Source organism: Phaethon aethereus, assembly GCF_964289735.1.
Source record: "Phaethon aethereus genome assembly, chromosome: W".
Taxonomy (NCBI): domain Eukaryota; kingdom Metazoa; phylum Chordata; class Aves; order Phaethontiformes; family Phaethontidae; genus Phaethon; species Phaethon aethereus.
The window spans coordinates 10,922,247-10,948,287 of NC_138581.1; the positions used below are offsets into that span (position 1 = coordinate 10,922,247).

The 26,041-nt window shown below is 44.5% G+C and overlaps 2 protein-coding genes across 3 annotated transcripts in view; one reads left to right on the forward strand and one right to left on the reverse strand.

The window, feature by feature from the left end:
- Positions 1 to 26,041, reverse strand: part of LOC309415188 (ubiquitin-associated protein 2-like) — a gene marked incomplete at its 5' end in the record, with an annotated part of 100,904 nt that overhangs the window by 11,347 nt on the left and 63,516 nt on the right. Inside the window, 8 exons of one of the 2 annotated variants that reach the window (XM_082012632.1) lie at positions 1,350 to 1,428; positions 10,944 to 10,991; positions 11,890 to 11,981; positions 13,181 to 13,376; positions 14,711 to 14,777; positions 21,268 to 21,451; positions 24,140 to 24,179; positions 25,819 to 26,029. In XM_082012632.1, the coding sequence (XP_081868758.1) occupies positions 1,350 to 1,428; positions 10,944 to 10,991; positions 11,890 to 11,981; positions 13,181 to 13,376; positions 14,711 to 14,777; positions 21,268 to 21,451; positions 24,140 to 24,179; positions 25,819 to 26,029 (917 nt within the window). The remainder of the gene's footprint in view (positions 1 to 1,349; positions 1,429 to 10,943; positions 10,992 to 11,889; positions 11,982 to 13,180; positions 13,377 to 14,710; positions 14,778 to 21,267; positions 21,452 to 24,139; positions 24,180 to 25,818; positions 26,030 to 26,041) is intronic. The other variant, XM_082012631.1, reaches the window with a different exon arrangement.
- LOC309415259 (interferon-like) lies at positions 3,078 to 5,205 on the forward strand (the record flags this gene model as incomplete). The annotated part of the gene is made up of 1 exon (XM_082012726.1): positions 3,078 to 5,205. The coding sequence occupies exon 1, from the start codon at positions 4,630 to 4,632 to the stop codon at positions 5,203 to 5,205; it is 576 nt and encodes a 191-aa protein (XP_081868852.1). The 5' UTR covers positions 3,078 to 4,629.

Genomic DNA, 26,041 nt, shown 5'->3' on the forward strand with positions numbered 1-26,041 from the left:
ATGAGAAGAACTCTCCCAGTCTATTCCTGATGGCCACAGGGACATTGCCTGTTCACGGCACAGAACTCCATGCCATGGCTAATCCATTGATAAAATGGAGATACCAATACTTACCTGTCTCGCATGGTCTGAGCAGATTCATTACTATCAGATTATTGCAATAAAACATGCTAAAGGCAGAAGTATGGTAAATAGCCAAAGAGCAAATGGTTGTTGGGTTAAAGTGTGACTCTCCTGGAGGTTAAACTGATTAGCTAAGCTTCATGGGCTGAAAGCAAGTTAGGATTTACAGGCAGTGATGGGCCTGTAAATGGGCCTAATTTTGTCAATGTCTGTTTATTTGTCAAGCATGACTAGTTAGATGTCTGATTCCTCACACCACCAAAGTTCTGGAGACAGTAGCTGAAGGCCAGGAAAGCAAGGCTTGCATCGCAGGCCACCTTATTGAAGAAGTAGGAAGGAAAATTAGGTTATTAACCTAAAAGCAGCCTACTGAGAGAAGTGATTATGCTGCAGAAAACTCCCAAACACTTGCATTTTCTGGCAGCCTACAGAGCAGCATGTTCATGTGTTTTTAGGAAGGTGACATATATCAGTCACATCTATCTCATTCCCAACTAGTATTCCTTTATGTTGGTTACCAAAAAGTATGACAACACCTAATACCAGCATTATAGGAATTATAACACCTATGGCTACAGTTTTAAGCTGTAATCAGATGGCAGTGAAAGAAAACCACTGGCTGAAAAACCTGGATGGCATTAATGTCATCTTTGCACGCTGGTAACTGAAGAGCAACAGGAGGAAGGGCTGCTTAGACCACATGCTTTTGGGAATGAAGTCCATTAGATTTGGGGAGGGAGAGCCTGCTAGATGCAGCTCCTGCTAGGAACATTCAAGTGCTAAAATAGCAGTAACAAAGTATGAGAAGCTGCTGAGGGAGGGTCTATTCCAGTGCCAGAAAAAGGAAAGCAAGCCAGTTGAATTTTGAGAAGACTGATTAAGCTATGGAATATTTTTCAAGCACCTGTATGTGCTTGGGAAGGGCACTAGATGACACTGCCGTTTACATTCGTAACAATTTTGCACTTATTCTCAAAGGCTATACAACTTACTCCCAGAACAAGTCACGTATGAATTACTGACCAAAACCATGAAGGGGGAAAAAAAAATTAAAAAAAAAAAAAAAAAATCAATGTCAGGGTTGAGAGGGTGATGCTGGCTTTTGTTTGACTAGTTTAGACTGATGGGTTTAACTGCTTACAGAAGGGAAAAACAACTGCTCTTTCAGCAATGGCAGGATGACCAGCACGTCTCACTTACCATCCTCGTCTTTAAATAGCACTCACCTGAGTACGGGTTGTTAGCAAGGCTCCCATCTCTGCCTGTCAAGGTTGCAGGAGCAGGGAATGTAATTCCGTAGTAATCCTTAGAAAGAGACAGCATCGTTTATTAATAGTTGAAACCATAACAAAGCTGGACAGCTCTTATGAACCCCATATTATACGCATAAGAAAATTTAAAAAGCAAGAAGTAAAGGAAGCTGGGGCAGAAGCTGACCTTATTGCTTACAGCAGAGCTGAAGATTTACCTGGATCCTCAACTTCAAAATAAACCTATTTTATAGACGTTTTTAATATCATATACAAATACTTAATCTCTTAATGGTAAGTTAAAGGCAACAACTAAATGCTTTCCCCTTCCAACCTTCAGCTCTGAGCTGTCATACTCCAGCGAGACTGTGCCTGAAAGAGCAACAGACCATCAGGGGCCAAAGACGGGGCCAGGACTGTAATCACAATATGGATGTAGTATAAAGGTTTTACCCTTGTACCATGCCCTGTTTTCCAAAAGTAAAAATGTCAGCTAGGAAAACAATGTAAACATTAAAAAAAAACTGGAGAAAAAGAGTTACCACCCAATGACTGCAAAATTTATTTAAACTACGTTACAGGAGACCTCAGATCAGTAGTCTCCAAAGTGGAGTGCGTGAGACAATCCATTGGGGTGCATGAAGAAAATGTTTTTGATACCACTAATAAATAAAATTTTAAAGTGTTTAACCTTTCTCTCAGCCTTTTTTCATTTTAATTTTTGTGTATGTTTTATAACATATGTCATACACATATGTTATAATGTACATAAATATGCACATTATATATACATATACATTATATATACACATGTACAGTAGTGTATATATATAATTTATTAAAAAATATATTGGGAGTGCTCTCAAATATTTTACTGATGGGGTGTGTGATCAAAAAAGGTAGAGACCACTACCTTAGATCATTCTTCTAGGTCCTCTACAGGAAGTTAAGACAGCCCTCACCCTAGAAAGCTTGCACCTCGAGATGACAGGACATGCCAGCAAAACCAAAGCAGCATTTTGTCTTCAGTTTGGGAGAAAAAGAGAAAAGTTTGCCCTTCCCTCTCTGGGTGAACTCCATGTGTGGGGCTGGTACTCTGCTAAACAGTTTTCCTCCTAATTCTCATGGTTTACTCCTCACCACCTCCAATCCATCAAGAGTTAATGTATCCATTTCCACCCAGTCTTCAACACTGGAAAAGCATCCTCCTTCTTCATACCTGCCCTCTACAAATTCCCCAGCATCTCAAATGCTTTCTCAGAGTTGACAGCACCTTCCACCTTGCTGCATTTCTGTGCATCACCCCCGTCTCCTACACCCAATCCTCCATCACTGAACATGAAATAATCCAGCAAAGATTTAGTATTGCAGGTGCTTTCTGTAACTTGAAATGGTGCCATATTTCATCATCCTTTCCTTCACAGGTAATTCCACCTCATCAACTCTGGCATGAATCACTTAACAAAACACAACCGAATTCCTATTAAAAGTCTTAGCAGGTTACTCAAAAGCAGCGCTCCTGTCTCCTTCTGAGGAAAATAACACAAAAAGCAGATTTGGACAAAAGATCTGAACAGGACTGGACTCGATGAATATGAACTGGAACTGACACACTAGCATTTTCCCCCTATATCAACCAGGCAAAATATAACCAAATCCACATGAGAACAGGGTCTAAGGATTGCAATTATTCTCACTGCCCCTCAGGTGGGGGAAAACTACATCAGCACTGCATAACCCTATCCCATACACCTGTGCATACACACATTCAAAGCAAAAAATCATTAGAAAATATGAGTGTAAGCCAGTTATCTATGCACTTCATGCCTACCCATAGGAAAACATCAGAAGAGATACTCTGCTCTTCAAACACCACGGGTATTTCCTGACCCACAGAAGGTAAACAGTAGAAGGTGCCTAAAGTCAAAACTGAAATATCAGGAATAGACTCAAAAGGTGAGACAGAAAAAGACTGAAAAATGATAAGTGATCTGACGTAATAGATTTAAGCTCCACCAAGCAGCTTGCTAGGTACCACGCACACCAGCTAAGACCTCTACTACATAGGCAGCCTGCAACAGACTAACAGAAAAGATAGCATATCCCAATGTAATACACACAACAATAAAATAAATTAAAAAAAAACACCAAAAAAACCCAACACAGTGAGAAATTACAGCATCAACATACACATTAAGAAATGGACTTAAATTAAAAAAAGAACACCCACACCACACACACCCCCCACCCTCAGGAGAAACCCCCGTTTTTGCTGTATCAGCAGCCAGCGGTACCTCTCGCTGCGGGAAGCTTCCCAAGAAGCAGTGACGACTTGCATGACTTGCCCACTTTCACTTTCTAGATGTAAGCAGACCGGCATGTCAAAGACAAATATTCCCACCAGCTCCTGCCTCCCAAACACCTAATGTTGCCTAATTTCTACAACAAATTCAAAACATAATAAAAAAACCCAAAATCTAGAAATCACAATCATTGCATGAATAGTTGATGAAAAATCCTTCACGACATTTATGCATTTATTTATAAATATCAACACACCGAGGACAAATAACTCGGGGGATGGGAGGGATGACAGACAACCCCAAAAACATTCTGCAAGATATTTGCAGAGAGGAAAAACTCTTCCACCTGCAAAGTTGCAGATGCTATAGAGAAAGGAAAAAAACCCCAAACAGACACCAAAACAGATTGACAAACTAAAAATATTTGTCAGTAAGAAAAAAAGGAAAACATGCATCAACTCATATATATAAATAATATCAGAGCATAAAATAAGAAAAATAGAAGTTAGTAGGCAGGGAAACTTGAAAGTAAAAACCAAGAAAGACCACTCTCAAAAGAGATGAAAAGGAAACCTGAAACGCGTCCCCAGCACAGCTGCCCCAAAAGCTCTGCCGCTGTGCTTCATCCCCCGCTGAACCATACCAGCGCAGGAGCCAGGCTCCCCCCACACCTCGACAGCAGCCCTGGGAAAGAACCAGCTCCCCTTCCCTACAGCCACCTCCTGCTCACACTTGACAAGCACAACAAAACCCTCAGGAGAAAATAAATGGAAAGCAAAACTGAAAACAGAAACAGGGAAATTCTGCCTAGATGATGATGATGAAAGGAAAGCCGCGGCACCACATAAAGCCGGCCACCCGGCAGCACCCCAGGCACAGCGCCCACCCGCACCACCACCAAGCCTCACCGGGCTCCTGCCCGGCACCACCCACGCAGCACCCACAGCCCCACCATGGCTGCGCCCACAGCCCCACAGCCCCGCCTGCGGCACGGCGCCCCGGCGCTCCTGCTCCTCCTGATGGCTCTTGCCACCACCCTCGCCTGCCACCACCTGCGGCCCCACCACGCCACCTTCCCCTGGGACAGCCTCCAGCTCCTCCAGGCCATGGCTCCCAGCCCGCCACAGCCCTGCCACCACCAGCAGGCGCCCTTCTTCCCCGACGCCCTCCTCCACACCAGCCACCCACAGCAAGCCGCCGCCACCGCCCTCCGCATCCTCCAGCACCTCTTCAACACCCTCAGCAGCCCCAGCACCCCCCACCACTGGGACACCCAGGCACAGGACCACCTCCTCAACAGCCTCCAACACTACATCCACCACCTGGAGCAATGTCTGCCAGCCAACGGCATGCTCTTCCAAGGCCAAGGGCCCCACGACCTGCTGCTCAGCATCAACAAATACTTTGGGCGCATCCAAGACTTCCTCCACACCCACAACCACAGCCCCTGCGCCTGGGACCACATCTGCCTCGAAGATCGCATCAGCTTCCAACATGTGGACACGCTAATACGGCGGATGAAGAGCTGAGCTGCTCCTGCCCTCCACTAAACCCACCCGTGCCAAATGCCCATCCCCAGCCAATGCTGACAGCCACAGATCAACTGGAGGCAGCAGCAGCCCGGGCTGGGATTGCTCAGCACCGCTCACACCTTTTCCAGCCAGGAGCCCATGCCAACGGGGAAACAAGCATGACCGCAGAAAGGCCAGCAGCACTGTGGCGAGGCCAGGGCCAGGCTGCAGCACAGTCCACACACCGGCACCATGACCACGCCTTCACTGGAAAGGAAGGAGGAGGAAACTGCTGTGCTGCATGCTCATGGACAGCCACGTGATGGGGAGAGGGGTGGTATTTATTACCCACAGTGTTACCTAGCCCATCCAGACTGCAACCTCCCCTGATAGAGGGGAAAGTCCCCATGGACTCTCATGCCAATGACTATTTATCACAGAACCATTTATCCAGCCATTAATTTATATATTTATATGTTTTATTTATGTATTCACCTGTTGAAAATAAAGACTTTTTAAAAAAAAAAAAAAGACAAAAAGAAAAGAGGTGGTCATTATGCATGTACTTGACAGGCAAAGACAGGGTCTCTGCAGCCAGGCAGGGATGAGCCTCCCTCCTGCAGCCAATCCCACCGATGCCTCCTGCCCCAGGCAAAGGCTTCAGACAGCAGGCCACTCTCGGGGACCTCCAAGCCCACAGGCATCTCCCACTGATGCCAAACCCTCAGAGTACACTCACCCAGACAACATAGAATCATAGAATAGTTTGAGTTGAAAGGGACCTTCAAAGGTCATCTAGTCCAACCCCCCTGCAATGAGCAGGGACATCTTCAACTAGAGCAGGTTACTCAGAGCCCCGTCCAACCTGACCTTGACTGTTTCCAGGGATGGGGCATATACCACCTCTCTGGGCAACCTGTGCCAGTGCTTCACCACCCTCATTGTGAAAAATTTCTTCCTTATATCTACTCTAAATCTGCCCTCTTTTAGTTTAAAACCATTGCCCCTTGTCCTATCGCTACAGGCCCTGCTAAAAAGTCTGTCCCCATCTTTCTTATAAGCCCCCTTTAAGTACTGGAAGGCTGCAATAAGGTCTCCCTGGAGCCTTCTCCTCTCCAGGCTGAACAACCCCAACTCTCTCAGCCTGTCCTCATAGGAGAGGTGTTCCAGCCCTCTGGTCATTTTGGTGGCCCTCCTCTGGACCCACTGCAACAGCTCTATGTCTTTCCTGTGCTGAGGGCTCGAGAGCTGGACACAGGACTCCAGGTGGGGTCTCACCAGAGTGGAGTAGAGGGGCAGAATCCCCTCCCTCGACCTGCTGGCCACGCTGCTTTTGATGCAGCCCAGGATATGGTTGGCCTTCTGGGCTGTGAGCGCACATTGCCGGCTCATGTCCAGCTTTTCACCAACCAGCACCCCCAAATCCTTCTCGGCAGGGCTGCTCTCAATCCCTTCATCCCCCAGCCTGTACTGGTACCGGGGGTTGCCCTGACCCAGGTGCAGGACCCTGCCCTTGGCCTTGTTGAACCTCATGAGGTTCACAGGGGCCCATTCCTCAAGCTTGTCCAGGTCCCTCTGGATGGCATCCCGTCCCTCAGGCGTGTCAGTTACACCACTCAGCTTGGTGTCATCTGAAAACTTGCTGAGGGTGCACTCGATCCCACTATGTCATTGATGAAGATATTAAAGAGTACTGGTCCCAAGACGGACCCCTGAGGGACACCATTTGTCACCGATCTCCATCTGGACATTGAGCCATTGACCACTACCCTCTGGATGCGACCATCCAACCAATTCCTCATCTACCGAACAGTCCACCCATCAAATCCATATCTCTCCAATTTAAGAGAGAAGGATGTTGTGGGGGACCATGTCAAAGGCCTTACACAAATCCAGATATATGACATTGGTAGCTCTTCCCTTGTCCACTGATGTGGTCACTCCACCATGGAAGGCCACTAGGTAGGTCAGGCAGGACTTGCACTTGGTGAAGCCATGCTGGCTGTCTCAAATCAGCAGCTGTGCTCCTGCTCCTCCTGATGGCTCTTGCCACCACCCTCGCCTGCCATCACCTGCGTCCCTGTGACGCCACCTTCCCCTGGGACAGCCTCCACCTCCTCCAGGCCATGTCTGCCAGCCCGCCACAGCCCTGCCACCACCAGCAGGAAAAATTATGGAGAATATCATACTGGGTATTACTGAAAGGCATTTAATGATGCAATCATCAGGAACAGTCAACATGGGTTCACAAAGGGAAAGGCCTGTTTAACTAATTTGATATCCTCCTACGATAAGGTCACCCACCTAGTGAAAGAAGGGAAGGTGGTGGATATAGTTTTTCTGGATTTCAGGAAGGTTTTTGATACTGTCCCTCACAGCATCCTTCTGGACAAGTTGTCCAACTGTGAGATGAGCAAGTACATGGTGTGCTGGGTGAAGACCTAGCTGAATAGCAGGGCTCAAAGGGTTGTAGTGAATGGAGCTGCATCTGGCTGGTGACCGGTCACCAGCGGTGCTCTTAAGGACTCAATTCTAGGGCCAGTTCTGTTCAGTATTTTTATCAATGATCTGGATGCAGGAGTTGAATGCACCATTAGCAAGTTTGCTGAAGATACTAAACTGGGAGGTGCTGGTGACTCTTGCAAGGGACGAGAAGCCTTGCAGAGGGATCTAGATAGACTGGAGCCCAATGGGCAATCATCAATGGCATGAAATTTAAAAAGAACAAATGCTGGATTCTGCACCTGGGACAGAGTAACACCAGACACAAGTATAGATTGGGAGAGGAGTAGCTGGAGAGCAGCCCTGCAGAAAGGGATCTGGGGGTGCTGGCTGATAGCAGGCTCAATAGTAGTCAGCAGTGTGCCCTGGTAGCCAAGAAGGCAAACCACATCCTGGGGTGCATTAAACACAGCATAACCAGACGGTCAAAAAAGCTGATTATCCCGCTGTATTTAGCCTTGGTGCAGCCTGACCTTGAGTACTATGTGCAGTTCTGGGCCCCACAATTTAAAAAGGATGTTAAGGAACTTGAATGCATCCAGAGGCTGGTGAAAGGGTTGGAAAGAATGTCCTGTGAGGAGCGGCTAAGGACTCTGGGTTTGTCTAGTTTGGAGAAAAGGAGGCTGAGGGGCAACCTCATTGCTCACTACAGCTTCCCGAGGAGGCAAAGTGGAGAGAGAGGGTCAGGAAGGCCAAGGAGTGGCTGGAACTGAACTTGGCAAGGGATGCAAAGTATAATAAGAAGGCTTCTACAGGTATGTCAGCCAGAAAAGAAAGGTCAAAGAAAATGTACCCTCCTTGATGAGCAAGACTGGCAGACTGGTAACAATGGATGAGGAGAAGACTGAGGTACTCAATGACTTCTTTGCCTCAGACTTCACTGGCAATCTCTCTTCCCACACCTGTCAAGGGGATGGCCTGCAAGACAGGAACTGGAGGAGCAAAGTCCCTCCCACTGTAAGAGAAGATCAGGTTCGAGACCACCTGAGCAACCTGAACATGCACAAGTCTATGGGACCTGAGGAGATCCTAGAGTCCTGAGGGAATTGGCTGCCATAGTTGCCAAGACACTCTCCATGGTATATGAAAAGTCATGGTGGTCAGGTGAACTCCCTGGAGACTGGAAAAAGGGAAACATTGCACCCATCTTTAAAAAGGGTACAAGGAGGACCCTGGGAACTACCAACCCGTCAGCCTCCCCTCTGTGCCTGGGAAGATCATGGAACAGATCCTCCTAGAAGCTATGCTAAGGCACATGGAGGACAGGGAGGTTGCTCATTGCAGGGGGGTTGGACTAGATGACCTTAGAAGGTCCCTTCCATCCCAAACTATTCTATGATTCTATGATCTCTTCTCCCTGTTATCCAGCGATGTATTGGAATGGTTCAAAGCTGCACCAGGGGAGGTTTAGACTTGTCATTAGGAAGCATTTCTTTGCAGAGATGATGAACAGACATTAGACCAGGCTTCCTAGAGAGGTGGTCAATGCCCCATGCCTGTCAGTGTTTAAAAGGCTTTTGGACAATGCCCTTAATAACATGCTTTAACTTTTGGTCAGCCCTGAAGTGATCAGGCAGTTGGACTATATTATCATTGTAGGTCCCTTCCAACTGAAATATCCTATTTTATTCCATCATTTCACAACCCTTCCCAACATGAAAAGGAAAGACCAGCTAATACATAAACCAAAGGTGACACACAAGTGAAAGGAAAACAGACCACAGCCAACACCACGGCATTACAGATGGAAAAGACACTTGGGCAGGAAAGGAAAGTTCAGCTGCAGAAAAGAGGCACCACAGCTTGCCCCGCAGGCAACAGGGAAACCCTCACACACCTCCCCGGCACAGCTGCCCCCAAGGGCTCTACCCCAGCACTTTCGCATCCCCCACTGAACCACTACAGCCAACTTCCCCCCAACACATCACCGCCCTCCCCACGCATGGCCACCCCACCAACGCACTTCCCCAAGACCACCACAGCCACCAGTCAAAACTGAAAACCACAATAGGAAACCCACTGCAATCAGAAAGCGAGGAAGGGAAAGCCAAGGCACCACATAAAGCTGGTCACCCAGCAGCACCCCAAGCACAACACCCACAAACCTCCCCACCAAGAAGCATGTTCAGCTCCAGCCCCTGCATGGCCCTGTGGTACAGCTACATGGAAAAAGCACTCCTGCCCAGAGAGAAACAAAAAAAATTGGGCAAACAGATGTGAAGCACAGGCTGATAGAAGTTGAACAGCACTCCTAGGAAACATTTTGTCTCCTACCAATGTAACCATGTCACTCCTGGCCCCAGAACTGCAAATATTTTGTCATTTGCTGCTCTGAAAATAATCCCATTCATTTCAGTCAACAATTCTTCCAAGGATCATGCCTTCATTAATGCATGCAACTTTTTTTTTTTCATTCAGGATGTGCAGCTGGACAGGGTTTTGTCTGGGACATCCCTGTACTCACCTTCGACTATCTGACTCTGGCTGTCCCCAGACTCCACATGGAAAACCTGGTACTGACGTGGACCTTTAATTGTGGCATTCAGCCAATGATATCTCTTTTACAGATCACTGCTCATTGCTCCATTTCTGCCTCTACAGATACACTGCATCACTTAATCCTCTGACTTCTCTCAGTTACTTACTGCCAAACCTTCTCTCCAAGTTCCTTATCACAGTTTTCTGAAAACAAAATTCTTTACCTTTCTGCAATCTAGGCTGAGGCTCTTTGTGAAACTAACTCTCAGTTTCTCTCACGCCATTTACATTCTGGATCCAGGTAAGGAAGAAAACTTCGTATACTCTCCCTCCTGCAGCTCACCTGCATTTGTTACCATGATGCATACACAAAGAGCGCCTCCAAAACCTGTCAGATGCACCTACTGGCTGCCAATTTGTGTACTTGCTGTTCACTCCTACTTCTTGGTAAAAGAAAACATTCACGCTCAGATTTCGACTAGACTTGACAAGATGTCATACTGTTGCTACAACAATTAAAAATTTCTCCACTCAAAAGCACAAAACACACTTGCTTCTATTTACGGAATTTGCAGATGGATGAATGCACGATGCAACAGTTGCTCTATATCAATTTACACCACTTAGAGAAACTGTTTGTGGATATTTAAAAAAACACAATATAGAACATGAGGATAAGCTCTTAATCACCATCAAATGAACTAATTTGTGTTGCACAAATGATCAACACTGAAGATAACTTGTTTAAAATTAAATAAACTAAGCCATTTACTTACCATTGGCAGCCTGGATTGAAGCATCTGGAGATCATCATAACCATAAATCTGCTTAAAGACAGATAAAAATAAAACATCATTACAACACTTTTCTCTGATGCTGACCAATTTGGGGCTTTAAACAGAGTTTGGCCTAGGCCCAGTCTATTTTAAAGGTGTACAGCTATACGTCACATTGTGCCATCATGGTACACTCTAGCATTTTAAGGCTATGAGCTATTAAGCTATGAGCTAAGCTTAAAATGTCATCATTCTGATGTTGTTTCTTGGCGACAGCAGTCCTCTGAGGAGAGTATGACTGTCCCTGTCCCATCTTCAATACTGTTTTCACAGATGCATCATTCATCAACTTGTGAAAAATCTACAGGGCATTCAGATTTGGGAATAAGAGCAACAGCCTTCTTTGCTTCAATCATTACTTCCAAGAATAGCAGTATTTAAGATTTGATGACTAGACCACAAAGCAACCTATGGTATCCCCTCACATTCAGTGTGATACAGAAAAATAATTGAAGTTTCTGATTCAAAAAACAGATAACCAAAAATATGTTGATCCTGGTCAGACATCAAAAAGCTATGTGCAATCTTTCAAAGTATGCCAGACAGGACACATGGCACATTTCAACCATTGCTATAGTAAATCTATTCCAGCAACACAAGCCTGAATGAGTCTAGTTTTACTCAAAGGGCCTAAAACCTGATACCACAGCAACACGCACGTTTAGCTTCAACAGCAGCCAAACCAGGTCTGGATCAACAGTTCTGCAGTTTACTATCAACAGTAAACCCTCACTGAATACATTTCACATTCTTCAGCATTTGGAACGAGAATTCCAGGTGCAACATGTGCCAACAGAAATGCCTTGGCATAGACAGCAGCAGGTCTGGAGGGCCCACTTGCACTAAGGGTTAAGCAATCAAGGACAGGAACAATTAAATTGCTTACTGGGTAGGCAGGCAGAAGTCCTCCAGGTCCCACAATATACTGGTTATGCAACAAGGGCGGTACACCCTGGTGCAGGTTTGGGGGAGCTTTGCCTGGAGAATCAAAATACAGACACTTTAACAGGCCTTTAGAAAATAAAAGGCTTCAGCATTGAGACAAGGTAGCTCACAAGCCCTGGCAGCTACACTGTCATAGCTTGTAAAGAGCAGAACTATGCAGAAGAATTTTGTGCTGGTTGATGAAAATGCTCAAAATAGCCTGAAGAGTTTAACCATGCCTCAAGGAAGGGAAAGCACAGGCTACTTAAGCCTGAAAACAGTCCCATCAGAGAACAGTCAGATTTTATAATTTACTTTGTCCAAGAGGATTACAAGAATTACAGAAACTTCTCCTTTCCTCAGTCCTCTCCCGAAGGCGAAATTCAGGCATTGTTCTCAATCTGAGAGCGCAAAATTCTCTCCTTTCATTTTCTGCTCTGTCAACACATTCCCCCTTATCACCAGCAATAGACTGGAAAACACAAAATGTTGCCAGCATACTTTTTGTGGGTGACTTATTGCAGCTGGGAATAGCAAAGAGAAGATTGAAACAGTTTCAGTTGCCTCCATGAAGCAGTGCTAGAAAGCAGAAGAGTAAAAAAAATTAAGTTTGATCTTAATATTTAAATCATTCACTTCTCTCCATAGGATTTCCTTTTAGCAGTACAGGTTGATTAGAGAAGCAAGAGAGAATTTATAATTGCTTCCACTTCAGTGCAAGAAGCCTCTCCACCTTCTCCCTCTGTGGACCCTTTTTCTGAAGTGCTATTTGCTGTGGAATGACCTAGACATCAGATACTTTTTTCCTTTCTGTAGATGCGACAGTAGGGATGTGGCATATGATAATGAGGACACTGCAGTATATTTTGTTACTGCCAAATGAATTCAAGTCACAGAGAAGACTGAAATTAAAGCTAACGTGAACTCACAGCCAAGAGCTGATCACAACCTGGAATACAAACTGGGCGAACCTCCTAGCCCAAAACTTCCTAAGTCAGAACTGCTCTGGTGTCTATTTGTAAAGCTCTTTGGGGATGGTACGTGCTATATAAATACCACAGAACACCCTAACAAATACTTCAAATACACAAAACCAGGCAACTTTATTTTATAAGCCAGCAAATAAAGCATGCTGAAAACGTTAGTCAAGAGTGTGGATTTCTTAGCGCAGTTATGGCTGGTGAGATGCTCAACTGACAGCCCTGCTGACTGAAGTCCTCCGTCTATCCACATGATCTGTTAATATTGCGAACCTGAAGACACTAAGGGAGCTGCCCGTGTGGTAGCAGCTGGTATAGACACACTGGTAATGCTCAGGCCAAGGCTGTTTGTAGTGTTCATACTTCTTGCCATGCTGACAACCGAAGAGGTGGTGCTAGTGGCTGAGGTTGAAGCAGTTGAAAAGGTTGTTGAGGGCTGGAGTGAAGTTGTGTTCTCAACACTAGTGTGCTAGAAAGGAGACAAAAAGAATGAGGATCACAGAGCAAATAAACCACAGTGGAAGATGCTGGGAAAAAAAAACCCCAAAACCAAAACCAACAATCTTTTAAGTAACAGCAGCACATGCAAAAGAAAAAGATATGCATTATCTATGTACCAAGCAAGCAACTAAGTTGAATGCTTGTGATTTTTAAGTATTCAAAGAAAATTATTACATGAGAGTTAAATTCAAACATATATCACAAAATTATACCACAGTAACTGAAATGTCACTCCATTGCATTATTTCTTGCCTTTTGCTTGTCTACTCCTTTAAGCTAGTACTTGTTATGTTAAACAAACTCCTATATTCTTCCAAAAGACAGTATTTGTTTTCAAAATACAGGACACTGCTATCGTGATTTCCTCAATGCGCTTGTGGAATTTAAAAGATTAAAACTGCAGTGCCCCACAACAGAGTCAATGTGGTAAACTCAAACGCAGACCAGATGTATTACAGGAACAAATGAGGATAAAGGAGTTCCTGGTTTGAATCCAGCACAATACAGTGCCTTAGCTGTAAGCTGATCACACTTCAAAAACAGTGTCATCAACACACAGAAGCCAAAACAACTCTGACAACAGAAAAGGAGGACATTTGGATAAGTATGAATTTTGAAGTTACATATTCAGTAGGGATAGAGCATTACAAATGAAAATACAGGCATAAAGAAAAGCAGTAACCTATCTGCACACCCCAACTGGGATTGTACAGAAGTACGCCATCACAGAAAGCGGCAGTGTCTCTCTGACTTTCTTTTGTGCAACCTCATCTAGAGCACTGTGTTCAATACCATTTGCCTTGTTATCTCAAATGCGTTAAATACACAGGTGACAATAATGCCACATGGTAAACTCTAAAATCATCTGTCATGAGGCATTTGTCATGACATGTATCATTCCATCACCTGCATTTTGCCAGCCTCTCCAGTGGAGACTGCAAACAGTCCACATTTGGGAAAAGTTTCAGACAGCCACTTCTAAAGATTTTTTTTTTTTTAATACATTTGTTACAAAAAATTCTTTCTTTATCCCATCCCTCCCTTGCTGGCACGAAAATTTCCTCTACAGTTGTGCAACTGGTAAGTCTCTCTAATAGCTATTCCTGATCTAGTACAAATCACAAGTGGTAAAGGCTTTTTTACCACTAGAGGGCTGGCAGTCATTCTGTCCTTCTTCCCTGAGATAAGGCTCTTGTTTTGGTTCTTAGTGTACTGGGACACAAGGAACTTTAAGAGAAGGTTTTAATCATCAGATAAACTGACTATATGCCAAACATGTCTTGAAATGCAAACAGGACTTACTGCATGTGATGTGCTTGAAGACAACACTGAAACAGGGGAGAGGCTGCACTGATGATTGGAAAGGGAGCTAGAAAGAAATTACAAAGAATTAATAAAACTAATTTTTCCTAAAACACTTTTTATATATATGTCACAGAATCACTAAGGTTGGAAAGGACCTTCAAGATCATCAAGTCCAACCAACAACCCAACACCACCATGTCCCCTAAAACATGTCCTGAAGCACCACATCCACACGTTTTTTGAACACTTCCAGAGATGGTGAACCCACCACCTCCCTGGGCAGCCTGTTCCAATGCTTGACCACCCTCTCGGTGAAGAAATTTTTCCTAATGTCCAATCTAAACCTCCCCTGGTGCAACTTGAGGCCATTTCCTCTCGTTCTATCACTAGTTAGTTGGGAGAAGAGACCAACACCCACCTCACCACAACCCCCTTTCAGGTAGTTGTAGAGAGCGATAAGGTCTCCCCTCAGCCTCCTCTTCTCCAGACTGAACAACCCCAGTTCCCTCAGCCGCTCCTCATAAGACTTGTGCTCCAGACCCCTCATCAGCTTCGTTGCCCTTCTCTGGACACACTCCAGCAACTCAACATCCTTCTTGTAGTGAGGGGCCCAAAACTGAACACAGTATTCGAGGTGCGGCCTCACCAGTGCCGAGGACAGGGGCACAATCACTTCCCTACTCCTGCTGGCCACACTATTCCTGATACAGGCAAGGAGGCTGTTGGCCTTCTTGGCCACCTGGGCACACTGCCGACTCACGTTCAGCCGGCTGTCAACCAGCACCCCCAGGTCCCTTTCCGTCGGGCAGCTCTCCAGCCACTCTTCCCCAAGCCTGTAGCATTGCATGGGGTTGTTGTGGCCAAAGTGCAGGACCCGGCAACTTGGCCTTATTAAACCTCATACAGTTGACCTCCGCCCATCGATCCAGCCTGTCCAGATCCCTCTGCAGAGCCCTCCTACCTTCCAGCAGATCAACACTCCTGCCCAACTTGGTGTCATCTGCAAACTTACTGAGGGAGTACTCGATCCCCTCATCCAGATCATCAATAAAGATATTGAACAAGACCGGCCCCAGAACTGAGCCCTGGGGAACACCGCTTGTGACCGGCCGCCAGCCGGATTTAATGCCATTCACCACAACTCTCTGGGCTCGGCCATCCAGCCAGTTCCTCACCCAGCGAAGAGTAAACCTGCCTAAGCCACGAGCCGCCAGTTTCTCCAGGAGAATGCTGTGGGAGACGCTGTCAAAGGCTTTACTAAAGTCCAGGTAGACAACATCCACAGCCTTTCCCTCATCCACTAGGCGGGTCACCTGGTCATAGAAGGAGATCAGGTTGGTCAAGCAGGACCTGCCTTTCATGAACCCATGCTGGCTGGGCCTGATCCCTTGGTTGTCCTGCACATGCCCTGTGAGCACTCTCAAGACGATCCGCTGTATATACATATATGTATACACATATGTATACACACACACACACATATATATAAAAAAACACAGAATAGGTAGTAGGTTATTAGTTAAAGAATAAAAATTGTAGGTATGTGTATACACATACACACAGAGTAGGATATTCAAGAAAAAATTGTCTGTATATATGTGTGTATATATACACCCCCCCCCAGACATTTTTTTCCTTTAACTAATATCCTATTACCGTTTAATGAAAAAAGTTGAAGTACAGAGACAACTATTACTAACAAGAAACATCTAAAACACCATTCGTTTGTATTTATCAATTTACTGTATTTTTAGAAAAACAATAGCTGCTTCAGGAATTATGTAGCAATGACTCCAAGACATGGAAAGTCCAAAACCAGAAGAAGATTCATATAACACATGGCTTGTTTCTCATTCTTTCCCTGAGCAACTGCTGCTGCCTGCCATGGGGCACAGGTACTGATTAGGTGAGGCGGTGCTTTGGTTTGACTCACTATGGTATTTCTCACATAACCTGCATAACATTCATTCAACCAATTAGAACTGCAGGGTATTTGCCCCATAACTTTTCCAAAAGCCCCAACACTCTCAAAGACAGGGCTCAAAAGAAACCAGCAAATGAAGAGCATCTGTGCAAGCCCAAAAATTAGACATAATACTACAGAACCTGGCAATTTAATCAAGGCTGGTTCATACCACTACACCACCACCAAAAGCCATTTCCTCTCTGAAAAGATGAATCAGAACTACCAGTTCAGTTTTATACATACATGAAAAACATCTGCAGATAACCTCGTTTGAGGAAGTAACTCTGCTTTAGCATCATCTTTTTTCCCCTAGCTGACCAGGCCTGTGAACTTTTGGCAGTAACAGCAGCACTGACATTCATCTGTAATCCAAAGATCTTTAAAGGTCTCCCTGAAAAGTGACTGAAACTAGTTCTTTAACATTTACACTGACAGAAGTTATACATTACATTTGAGGTCAAGAACGTAACTTACAGTACAGTATGGAATAAACAAAATGAACAGTGAACAAAGGCAAACAAAACAAAGCCATAAAAAATGTGTATGGTTTGGTGCTCAAAAAGCCCCTCCTCATGTGAAGTCAGAAGCAAGAGAGTTCTTAACCATAAAAAATATTTTAGTGTTCTCTATGGGAATAGCCACAAGACAATACAGCAGTTTTCATAGCAAAGCTGCAGGCTAAATTATAGGCCCTAATTTAAGGGCAAACACTTCTGGCAAATCTTCAAGGTGTGGGACCAGGATAAATATTGGCAGTTCATAGAATCATAGAATCTTTGGGTTGGAAGGGAGCTTCAAAGGCGATCTAGTCCAACCCCCCTGCAATGAGCAGGGACATCTTCAAATAGATCAGGCTGCTCAGAGCCCCGTCCAACCTGACCTTGACTGTTTCCAGGGATGGGGCATATACCACCTCTCTGGGCAACCTGTGCCAGTGCTTCACCACCCTCATTGTGAAAAATTTCTTCCTTATATCTACTCTAAATCTGCCCTCTTTTAGTTTAAAAACATTGCTCCTTGTCCTATTGCTACAGGCCCTGCTAAAAAGTCTGTCCCCATCTTTCTTCTAAGCCCCCTTTAAGTACTGGAAGGCTGCAATAAGGTCTCCCTGGAGCCTTCTCCTCTCCAGGCTGAACAACCCCAACTCTCTCAGCCTGTCCTCATAGGAGAGGTGTTCCAGCCCTCTGGTCATTTTGGTGGCCCTCCTCTGGACCCTCTCCAATGGGTCCATGTCTTTCCTGTGCTGAGGGCTCCAGAGCTGGACACAGCACTCCAGGTGGGGTCTCACCAGAGCAAAGCAGAGGGGCAGAATCGCCTCCCTCAACCTGCTGGCCACGCGGCTTTGGATGCAGCCCAGGATACGGTTGGCCTTCTGGGCTGTGAGCACACATTGCTGGCTCATGTCCAGGTTTTCATCCACCAGTACCCCCAAATCCTTCTCAGCAGGGCTGCTCTCAATCCCTTCATCCCCCAGCCTGTACTGGTACCGGGGGTTGCCCTGACCCAGGTGCAGGACCCTGCACTTGGCCTCGTTGAACCTCATGAGGTTCACAGGGGCCCATTCCTCAAGCTTGTCCAGGTCCCTCTGGATGGCATCCCGTCCCTCAGGCATGTCAGTTACACCACTCAGCTTGGTGTCATCTGAACACTTGCTGAGGGTGCACTCGATCCCACTATGTCATTGATGAAGACATTAAATGGTACTGGTCCCAATACGGACCCCTGAGGGACACCATTTGTCACCGATCTCCATCTGGACATTGAGCCGTTAACCACTACCCTCTGGATGCGACCATCCAACCAATTCCTCATCCACTGAACAGCCCACCCATCAAATCCATATCTCCAATTTAGAGAGAAAGATGTTGTGAGGGACTGTGTCAAAGGCCTTACAGAAGTCCAAGTAGGAGACACTGGTAGCTCTTCCCTTGTCTACTGATGTGGTCACTCCATCATGGAAGGCCACTAAGTTGGTTAGGCAGGACTTGCCCTTGGTGAAGCCATGCTGGCTGTCTCAAATCACCTCCCTGTCCTCCATGTGCCTTAGCATAGCTTCTAGGAGGATCTGTTCCATGATCTTCCCAGGCACAGAGGGGAGGCTGACGGGTTGGTAGTTCCCAGGGTACTCCTTTCTACCTTTTATAAAGATGGGTGCAATGTTTCCCTTTTTCCAGTCTCCAGGGACTTCACCTGACTGCCATGACTTTTCAAATATCATGGAGAGTGGCTTGGCAACTGTGTCAGCCAATTTCCCTAGGACTCTGGGATCTCCTCAGGTCCCATAGACTTGTGCATGTTCAGGTTGCTCAGGTGGTCTCGAACCTGATCTTCTCTTACAGTGGGAGGGACTTTGCTCCTCCAATTGTCTTGCAGTCCAAGACAGTTTCATAGACTAATTTTACTTTGACTCTTTAAAACTGTTCCCCGTCTGCAGGAATTAGAATGACACCACTTCAGGCAGCAAGGAAAGAAATGGTTCAGTCCAACATATGGTTTTAAACCACTCTCTCGCTCACTCTCCCTGGCTCTTCTAATAAGCCTTAATTGACCATCTGACCTACGGTAGAGACACAAACAAGAGCCACCAGCAGAACCAAGTCAGACATGCTTGGAATTCAGGCATCATCTTTTCATGGTGCTTAGTATCTGTCCAACAGCATCAATCCTCCAACTAAAATTTTTACCAATGTACACAGCTTTTCAACAAACAAATGTGGAGAGATGATGTTTCTGATGTGCATGGTGTAATTCTTGTTATTTGACAGATTTACCATTTTATTCAACAGAAAACACTAGTGTATTAAAAGAGAATCAACTGTGTCTTAGCTGCAAAACAGGAAAAACCCCTGTGATAGCCCATCAAATTAGTTTCTTATATTAACAAATACAGTACAAAAGTATTAAAATATAACTCAACCAGTATAGCCTCAGAGGTCACCTGCCTGAGGACGAAGCTCAAGTAACAGACATTGAAAAAATCAGACAGACAGTGCGAATGAGCTAAGCTGTGCTGAATGCACTTCCAGGAACACCAATCTGATATTTCAAAGTGTCTGAAATAAATGTCTTAGAAAAAGAAAAAACACACACTGTCCCTGTGGATTTATTTCTGTTTTTTAATTTTAAGAAATACAAATATAAATGAAACAACAATATTTCAAAATTAGCCAGGAAGTACAGAATCACAGAATCATTAAGGTTGGAAAAGACCTTCAAGATCATCAAGTCTAACCATCAACCCAACACCACCATGCCCACTAAACCATGTCCCGAAGCGCCACGTCCACACGTTTTTTGAACACCTCCAGGGATGGTGACTCCACCACCTCCCTGTTCCAATGTTTGACCATTCTCTCGGTGAAGAAATTTTTCCTAATACCTAGTCTAAACCTCCCCTGGCACAACTTGAGGTCATTTCCTCTCGTCCTATCACTAGTTACTTGGGAGAAGAGGCCAACTCCCACCTCACCACAACTCCCTTTCAGGTAGTTGTAGAGAGCAATGAGGTCTCCCCTCAGCCTCCTCTTCTCCAGACTGAACAACCCCAGTTCCCTCAGCCGCTCCTCATAAGACTTGTGCTCCAGACCCCTCACCAGCTTCATTGCCCTTCTTTGGACACGCTCAAGCACCTCAGCATCCTTCTTGTAGTGAGGGGCCCAAAACTGAACACAGTATTCAAGGTGCAGCCTCACCAGTGCTGAGGACAGGGGCACAATCACTTCCCTACTCCTGCTGGCCACACTATGTCTGATACAGGCCAGGATGCTGTTGGCCTTCTTGGCCACCTGGGCACACTGCCGACTCATATTCAGCCGGCTGTCAACCAGCACCCCCAGGTCCTTTTCCACCAGGCAGCTCTCCAGCCACTCCTCCCCAAGCCTGTAGCGTTGCATGGGGTTGTTGTGACCCAAGTGCAGGACCCGGCACTTGGCCTTATTAAACCTCATACAGTTGACCTCAGCCCATTGATCCAGCCTGTCCAGATCCCTCTGCAGAGCCCTCCTACCTTCCAGCAGATCAACACTCCCACCCAGCTTGGTGTCATCTGCAAACTTACTGAGGGAGCACTCGATCCCCTCATCCAGATCATCAATAAAGATATTGAACAAGACCAGCCCCAGAACCGAGCCCTGGGGAACACCGCTTGTGACTGGCCGCCAACTGGATTTAACTCCATTCACCATGAGTGGTGAAGTAAAACTGTTAAAGTAAACTGTTAAAGAATGATTTCAGACATATGACACTAAACAAATAGTAGGCACTGTGGACAGAGTAGGAATAACAAACTAGGGGATTCAATTTAGCTAATTTAGCTGGCATGACTGAAGCAAGAGCTCCTTGAAACACAAAGTTGTTTATATACCATGAAAACTTGAGGGCAGCAGCTGCTCTGTCATTAAGAGGCAGCCCAGAGCTCATACTTTGCAACCAGAAACATCCTGGTCTCTTCTGAATCTCTCTCCTAATTCTAGTTAATGTCAGAAAAGGGGACCTGGTGTCTGACAGCCCCATATGCAATCACGCTCATGTTTGCCCTTTCCCCAAAATTGAACCCCTTTCAGTTTATCATAACTCCTACCTACTGTACCTGCTTAACTGGGAAAGTGAACTGCTGGCCAAATCACTGGACTGAGGCAAGCTGGGCAACGTTGCCACGTGCTGCGATGCTGAAGGCAGAAGTGAAGCAGTGGTAGATACCATGCTAGGCAGAGAACCAGCAGAAGGTAGCAAAGGAGAAGGCTCTGTCTTAGGCGCTGGAACTGATGAAGTAGCTGCAACGAGTTAAAGAGAGGCATTCAAAGACAAATTCCAGCATACCTGACATCCCAGCCTGGATCCAGGAACACAACAGTATTCACCCCTTGGTTTACAAAAACCTGGCCATTAACAGTATCAAGCAGCCTGGCTATTAATGAAAATTCAAACAGCAACAGGACTATCATTTTCCCCCTTTAAGCTCTTCACCTACAATAGATTTATAATTTTCACTGCTACATGTGTAGTAAACTACAGTCTTCTTCACTTCATCTCCCACTATCTGGATTACTAACTTTTGCTCGCAAGTCAATCCTCATTTTAAAATTCCTTGCATTTGGTTCTGCAAACAAAAGTCATTCGCGCTTTTCAAGGCACTGTACAAATCTGCTTTTACCTACAGCTCTGCTTCTTCATTCCAACCCACACAGTACCTTTGATGTTTGAGACTTGGATCACTGGAGTACAAGGGCACATACAACTTACCAGTTTGGAGAACTGAGTCAAATGTATAATGCAGTAGAATAAAAGAAGCTACAATAAAAGGCCACAATTGAGCACAGCATTAAGCACTTTTAATGGCTAAAGAGTTGTCAAATGTTGTCTTACTTTATTTGACCGAGATAACAAAAAGCATTTAGCATTAATATTACTTTTTAGGCTATACAGAGTAGAACCTGTTTACCACAGATGTGCCTTTCCAAAGGATCACTACATTGTAATAAGACACTGAACAACTCTACTGCTGAACATAATACCCAGCTGTTTCTACATTTATCTCTTGTCCTCTGAAGATAATACACAGAATTAGAGTCACTCACCCACCAATAAAACTCAGAGAGTTGAGCCCTGCCTTCTGCTGGGCCATACTTCCATACCACACCAGAGACCACTACCCAGTGGATCATCACTAACTTGCAATGCATGTGAAGACAGCTTAGAATGGTCACCAAACAAAAGTCAGATATACGCTTGGAAGTTGCGCATCATGGTTTGTTCATGTTATTTGGTTTCCTTGCTAAATGACCCAAGTCAGGTTGCTGGACTCGGTGTTATGCAAACAGAAATCAAGAGGTCTTGGCCTTGGCAATAAGTATGAGGGTAACTGACAATAGAGAAGGAAATTCAAGTGACAAACAGAAACATAGTTATGAAGAAGGCAACTATATCACCTGATACCTCCTGGAAAGATACATATAAAAATAAGTAAATAACATTTACAACTCTCAATACATTTAGAGCAGGGTTCCCTTCTTGAAGTAAAAGTAGATGTCTTCAATACAAGGGATAGAATCACCATCTTCATTAAGAACCCTTACAAGATGCCTGAATGCAATGTGCAAGACAAAGAAAACCAGGAGACAGAATTATAACACGCCAGCCATGCTTTGAACTAAGGATTTAGGAAGCATGAGATCTGGATATTAAAGCAGCAAAGATGGGAGATGAACAACTAAGAATATTATCAGCGCATACAGAAGGGAAAAGGTCAGTACTTTCAAATGTTAAGAAGAGGAGAGAATTTCAAAATAGTTTGGATGCGTGAAATAGATACATGGAAGAAGACGGATTCCAGTTTATGTGCTTGAGATACAGAAAAAAACCAAAAGTGTTCTCAAAAGAGAACTGGCATAGAAAAAAGGACTAATAAAGCCATTATAGAATAATTACAAAAATATTAGGAATTCTCAGATCTTCATTTTCCATAGCAAAAAGACAAGCCCTGCAGTGAATTTCATAAATTGTTTATTAATTCTGTACATGAGAGTAAGAAAGCTTTCCACTTTAAAAGTTGTTTTTATATATATTTATATAACAAATTTTCAAGTGCTCTTTGGGCATATACACTCTTCCTGCTCATTTCAATAGAACCTGGCACTAACAAAACACTGTTTACAGGTCTGAATACTCAACTTCTTTCTACTCAAAAGTATAAAAAAAGGACTGCCCCACTAATGACCTACCTGAAGAGATGTTTAAGAAGAGGATAGACCTAAAATTGAATTGTTGGAATTCCAAAAGATGTTAATTCACACCGCCGCCCTTGAAAACTTCCACAGAGCAGCACATAAAGGTTAGAAGAGTGAATACTATAATTATTTTAATTCCAGGAAGAGAGCTGTAGAGGTGCTACAGGTAAAATACCACATTAGAAACAGGCCAAGATGAAGATAACAGTAACGCCTGTATCAGAGCCAGCTGCAAGGTAGCAAGCTACCCGGCAGAGGGAGCATGTTAGTCACCCTTATTCCCCACGGGCTCCCAGCAGGGCATAAGTAGCACTACACCCAGTGAGAGGTGCATTCAAAGAATGCGACTTTGTTTCCTTACAGCTAAATGCTACTTGCAGCTTCCCAAATGACAATTGGAAGAATTGCTAAGAAATTTGATATTAATTTTTAATTTTATATTAATTTTTGGCAGATAAATTCAAAAGAAAAAGCAGCAGCAAAGCAGCTTCTCTAATTCTAAGACTGCTTAGGTTTATAGATTTAATAGGGCTGCTTTCATACTTCAGTTTTAGTCAAGAAGCAAGTAGCATATCCTATGCAAGTACAAAATAAACTCAAATGGGTCAGCTAAAAAATTAGCCAGTGAGAACAATATAAAACCTTAAACCAGGTGTCACTGCTACAGTTGTGCTCACAGCAAGTAGTAAGGAAAGATCAGAAAGTCGTGTGCACAGACAAGCTTTGTAAACTTACTGTCAAGAGTTGCCTGTGTTCTAACACCGCTGTGCCCATTCTGTAAACAAAGGAGAAATGAATGAATAAATCATGTTAGAGGTATATTAAATTTTCAGACTGAATCACACATTGAACATGCTTCATGCAAAATTCTATATTCATTCTAAATTGAAAGACAAAAAAGGTAGAAAATTAACTACACCCATCAGCAGGAGACCTTCCCATGTACTGTATATAACAAACTTCAGGTTCACACAGATATGAAAGAATTGCATTAACGTATAGGAAATGGTTGTGCTTTTGATCTAATGCAACTCACAATTTTAACTATCCAAGTTACACAGACACCAATTTTTTTCCATTGAAAGATAAGACTTGAGAGGCACCAGTTATTTTTTGGATAACGCTGGAGTACAGAAGTGGATAGTCTACGCTTGATCCTCACCAGTACATATGAGCTAGTGCAGAAGACAAGTGTGACTGAGCCATTACATAACAAAGGCCAGAAGTAAATAAACTTACAAACTCTCACAAGTTCCTTCAACATGTAATAAATTAAGTTCTCTTAAAACAAACCTACATTCCATATACAAAGAGAGTAGGTGCTTTTGAATATCTCCCGAGAGAGATCCTCTCTGTCCTAGATTAGACCTCTCCCTATGCTTTTTAAAATAAAACATGAAACTAATTCCCACTGGTGTTTAAATCCAACAAAAGAGTAATGCTGGAGGAGCCACAAATGGTTTGGGATCCATTTGCTAGATGCCTGTCGTGGTTTAGCCCCAGCCGGCAACTAAGCACCACGCAGCCGCTCGCTCACTCTCCCTCCCACAGTGGGACGGGGGAGAGAATTAGGAAAAACCTCGTGGGTTGAGATAAACACGGTTTAATAGGACAGAAAGAAAGAAGGGAACAATAATGATAATACCAACAAAGGAATGTACAAGAACAAGTGATGCCCAATACAGAAATTGCTCACCACCCCGTGATCGACAGCCCATCCCCGAGCAGCGATTTCCGCCCCCCGGCCAACTCCAGTTTATGTACTGGGCATGACGTCGGATGGTAGGGAATATCTCTTTGGCCAGCCTGGGTCAGCTGTCCCGGCTGTGTCCCCTCCCAGCTCCCCGTGCACCCCCAGCCTGCTTGCTGGCAGGCCAGCACAAGAAGCTGGACTGTCCTTGACGGCTCAGCAACAACCCAAAACATCAGCACATTATCAACAGTTCCTCATCCCAAATCCAAAACACAGTCTCACACTAGCTTCTGTGAAGAAAACCAGCTCTATCCTCGCTGAAACCAGGACAATGCCATATACATTTAATAAATACTATACCTTTGGATAGAAACCGTCAAGTTATGGCAAAATACCATGACTAATATTTACACACAGAGAGAGTGCCTTTTTTAAAAGTTAAGCTTCAGGGAAGGAAGCTCAACTAGAATGTTAAGTGTTACTAAGAAAAAAGGTCAAACAGCAATTTAAGATGTCAAAACCCGTAAAAACAGAGGCTCTTGCATCCCAAATACAAAAAAATGGCTACACAATAGGAAAAGAAAAAACAAATAAGAGTGGACTTGGGAATCAAAAATACCACTTGGCTTGGTTAAAATATTAACATAGCAGGGTAATACAAGTCTAACACAGATAAGAATATTTCAACTTTTTCACGGTCTTATTTCTGAAATTCACTCACCGTAACTGCAACAGGGGTTGATTCAGATGGGGCCATGGAGCTTTGGTACGCTATCCTACTATGCACAGAAGTCTGGTCATAGGAGGAAGTTGTTGTTACTGGGCTAGTGCTCTGGGATGAGCAGGTCAGACTGGAAGAGGTGATGGCAGGGGTTGTGTAGGTGGACTCCTGTACTGTATTGGATATTGGCAAAGAGGTATTCAAAGGATCACTGGAAAAAGTA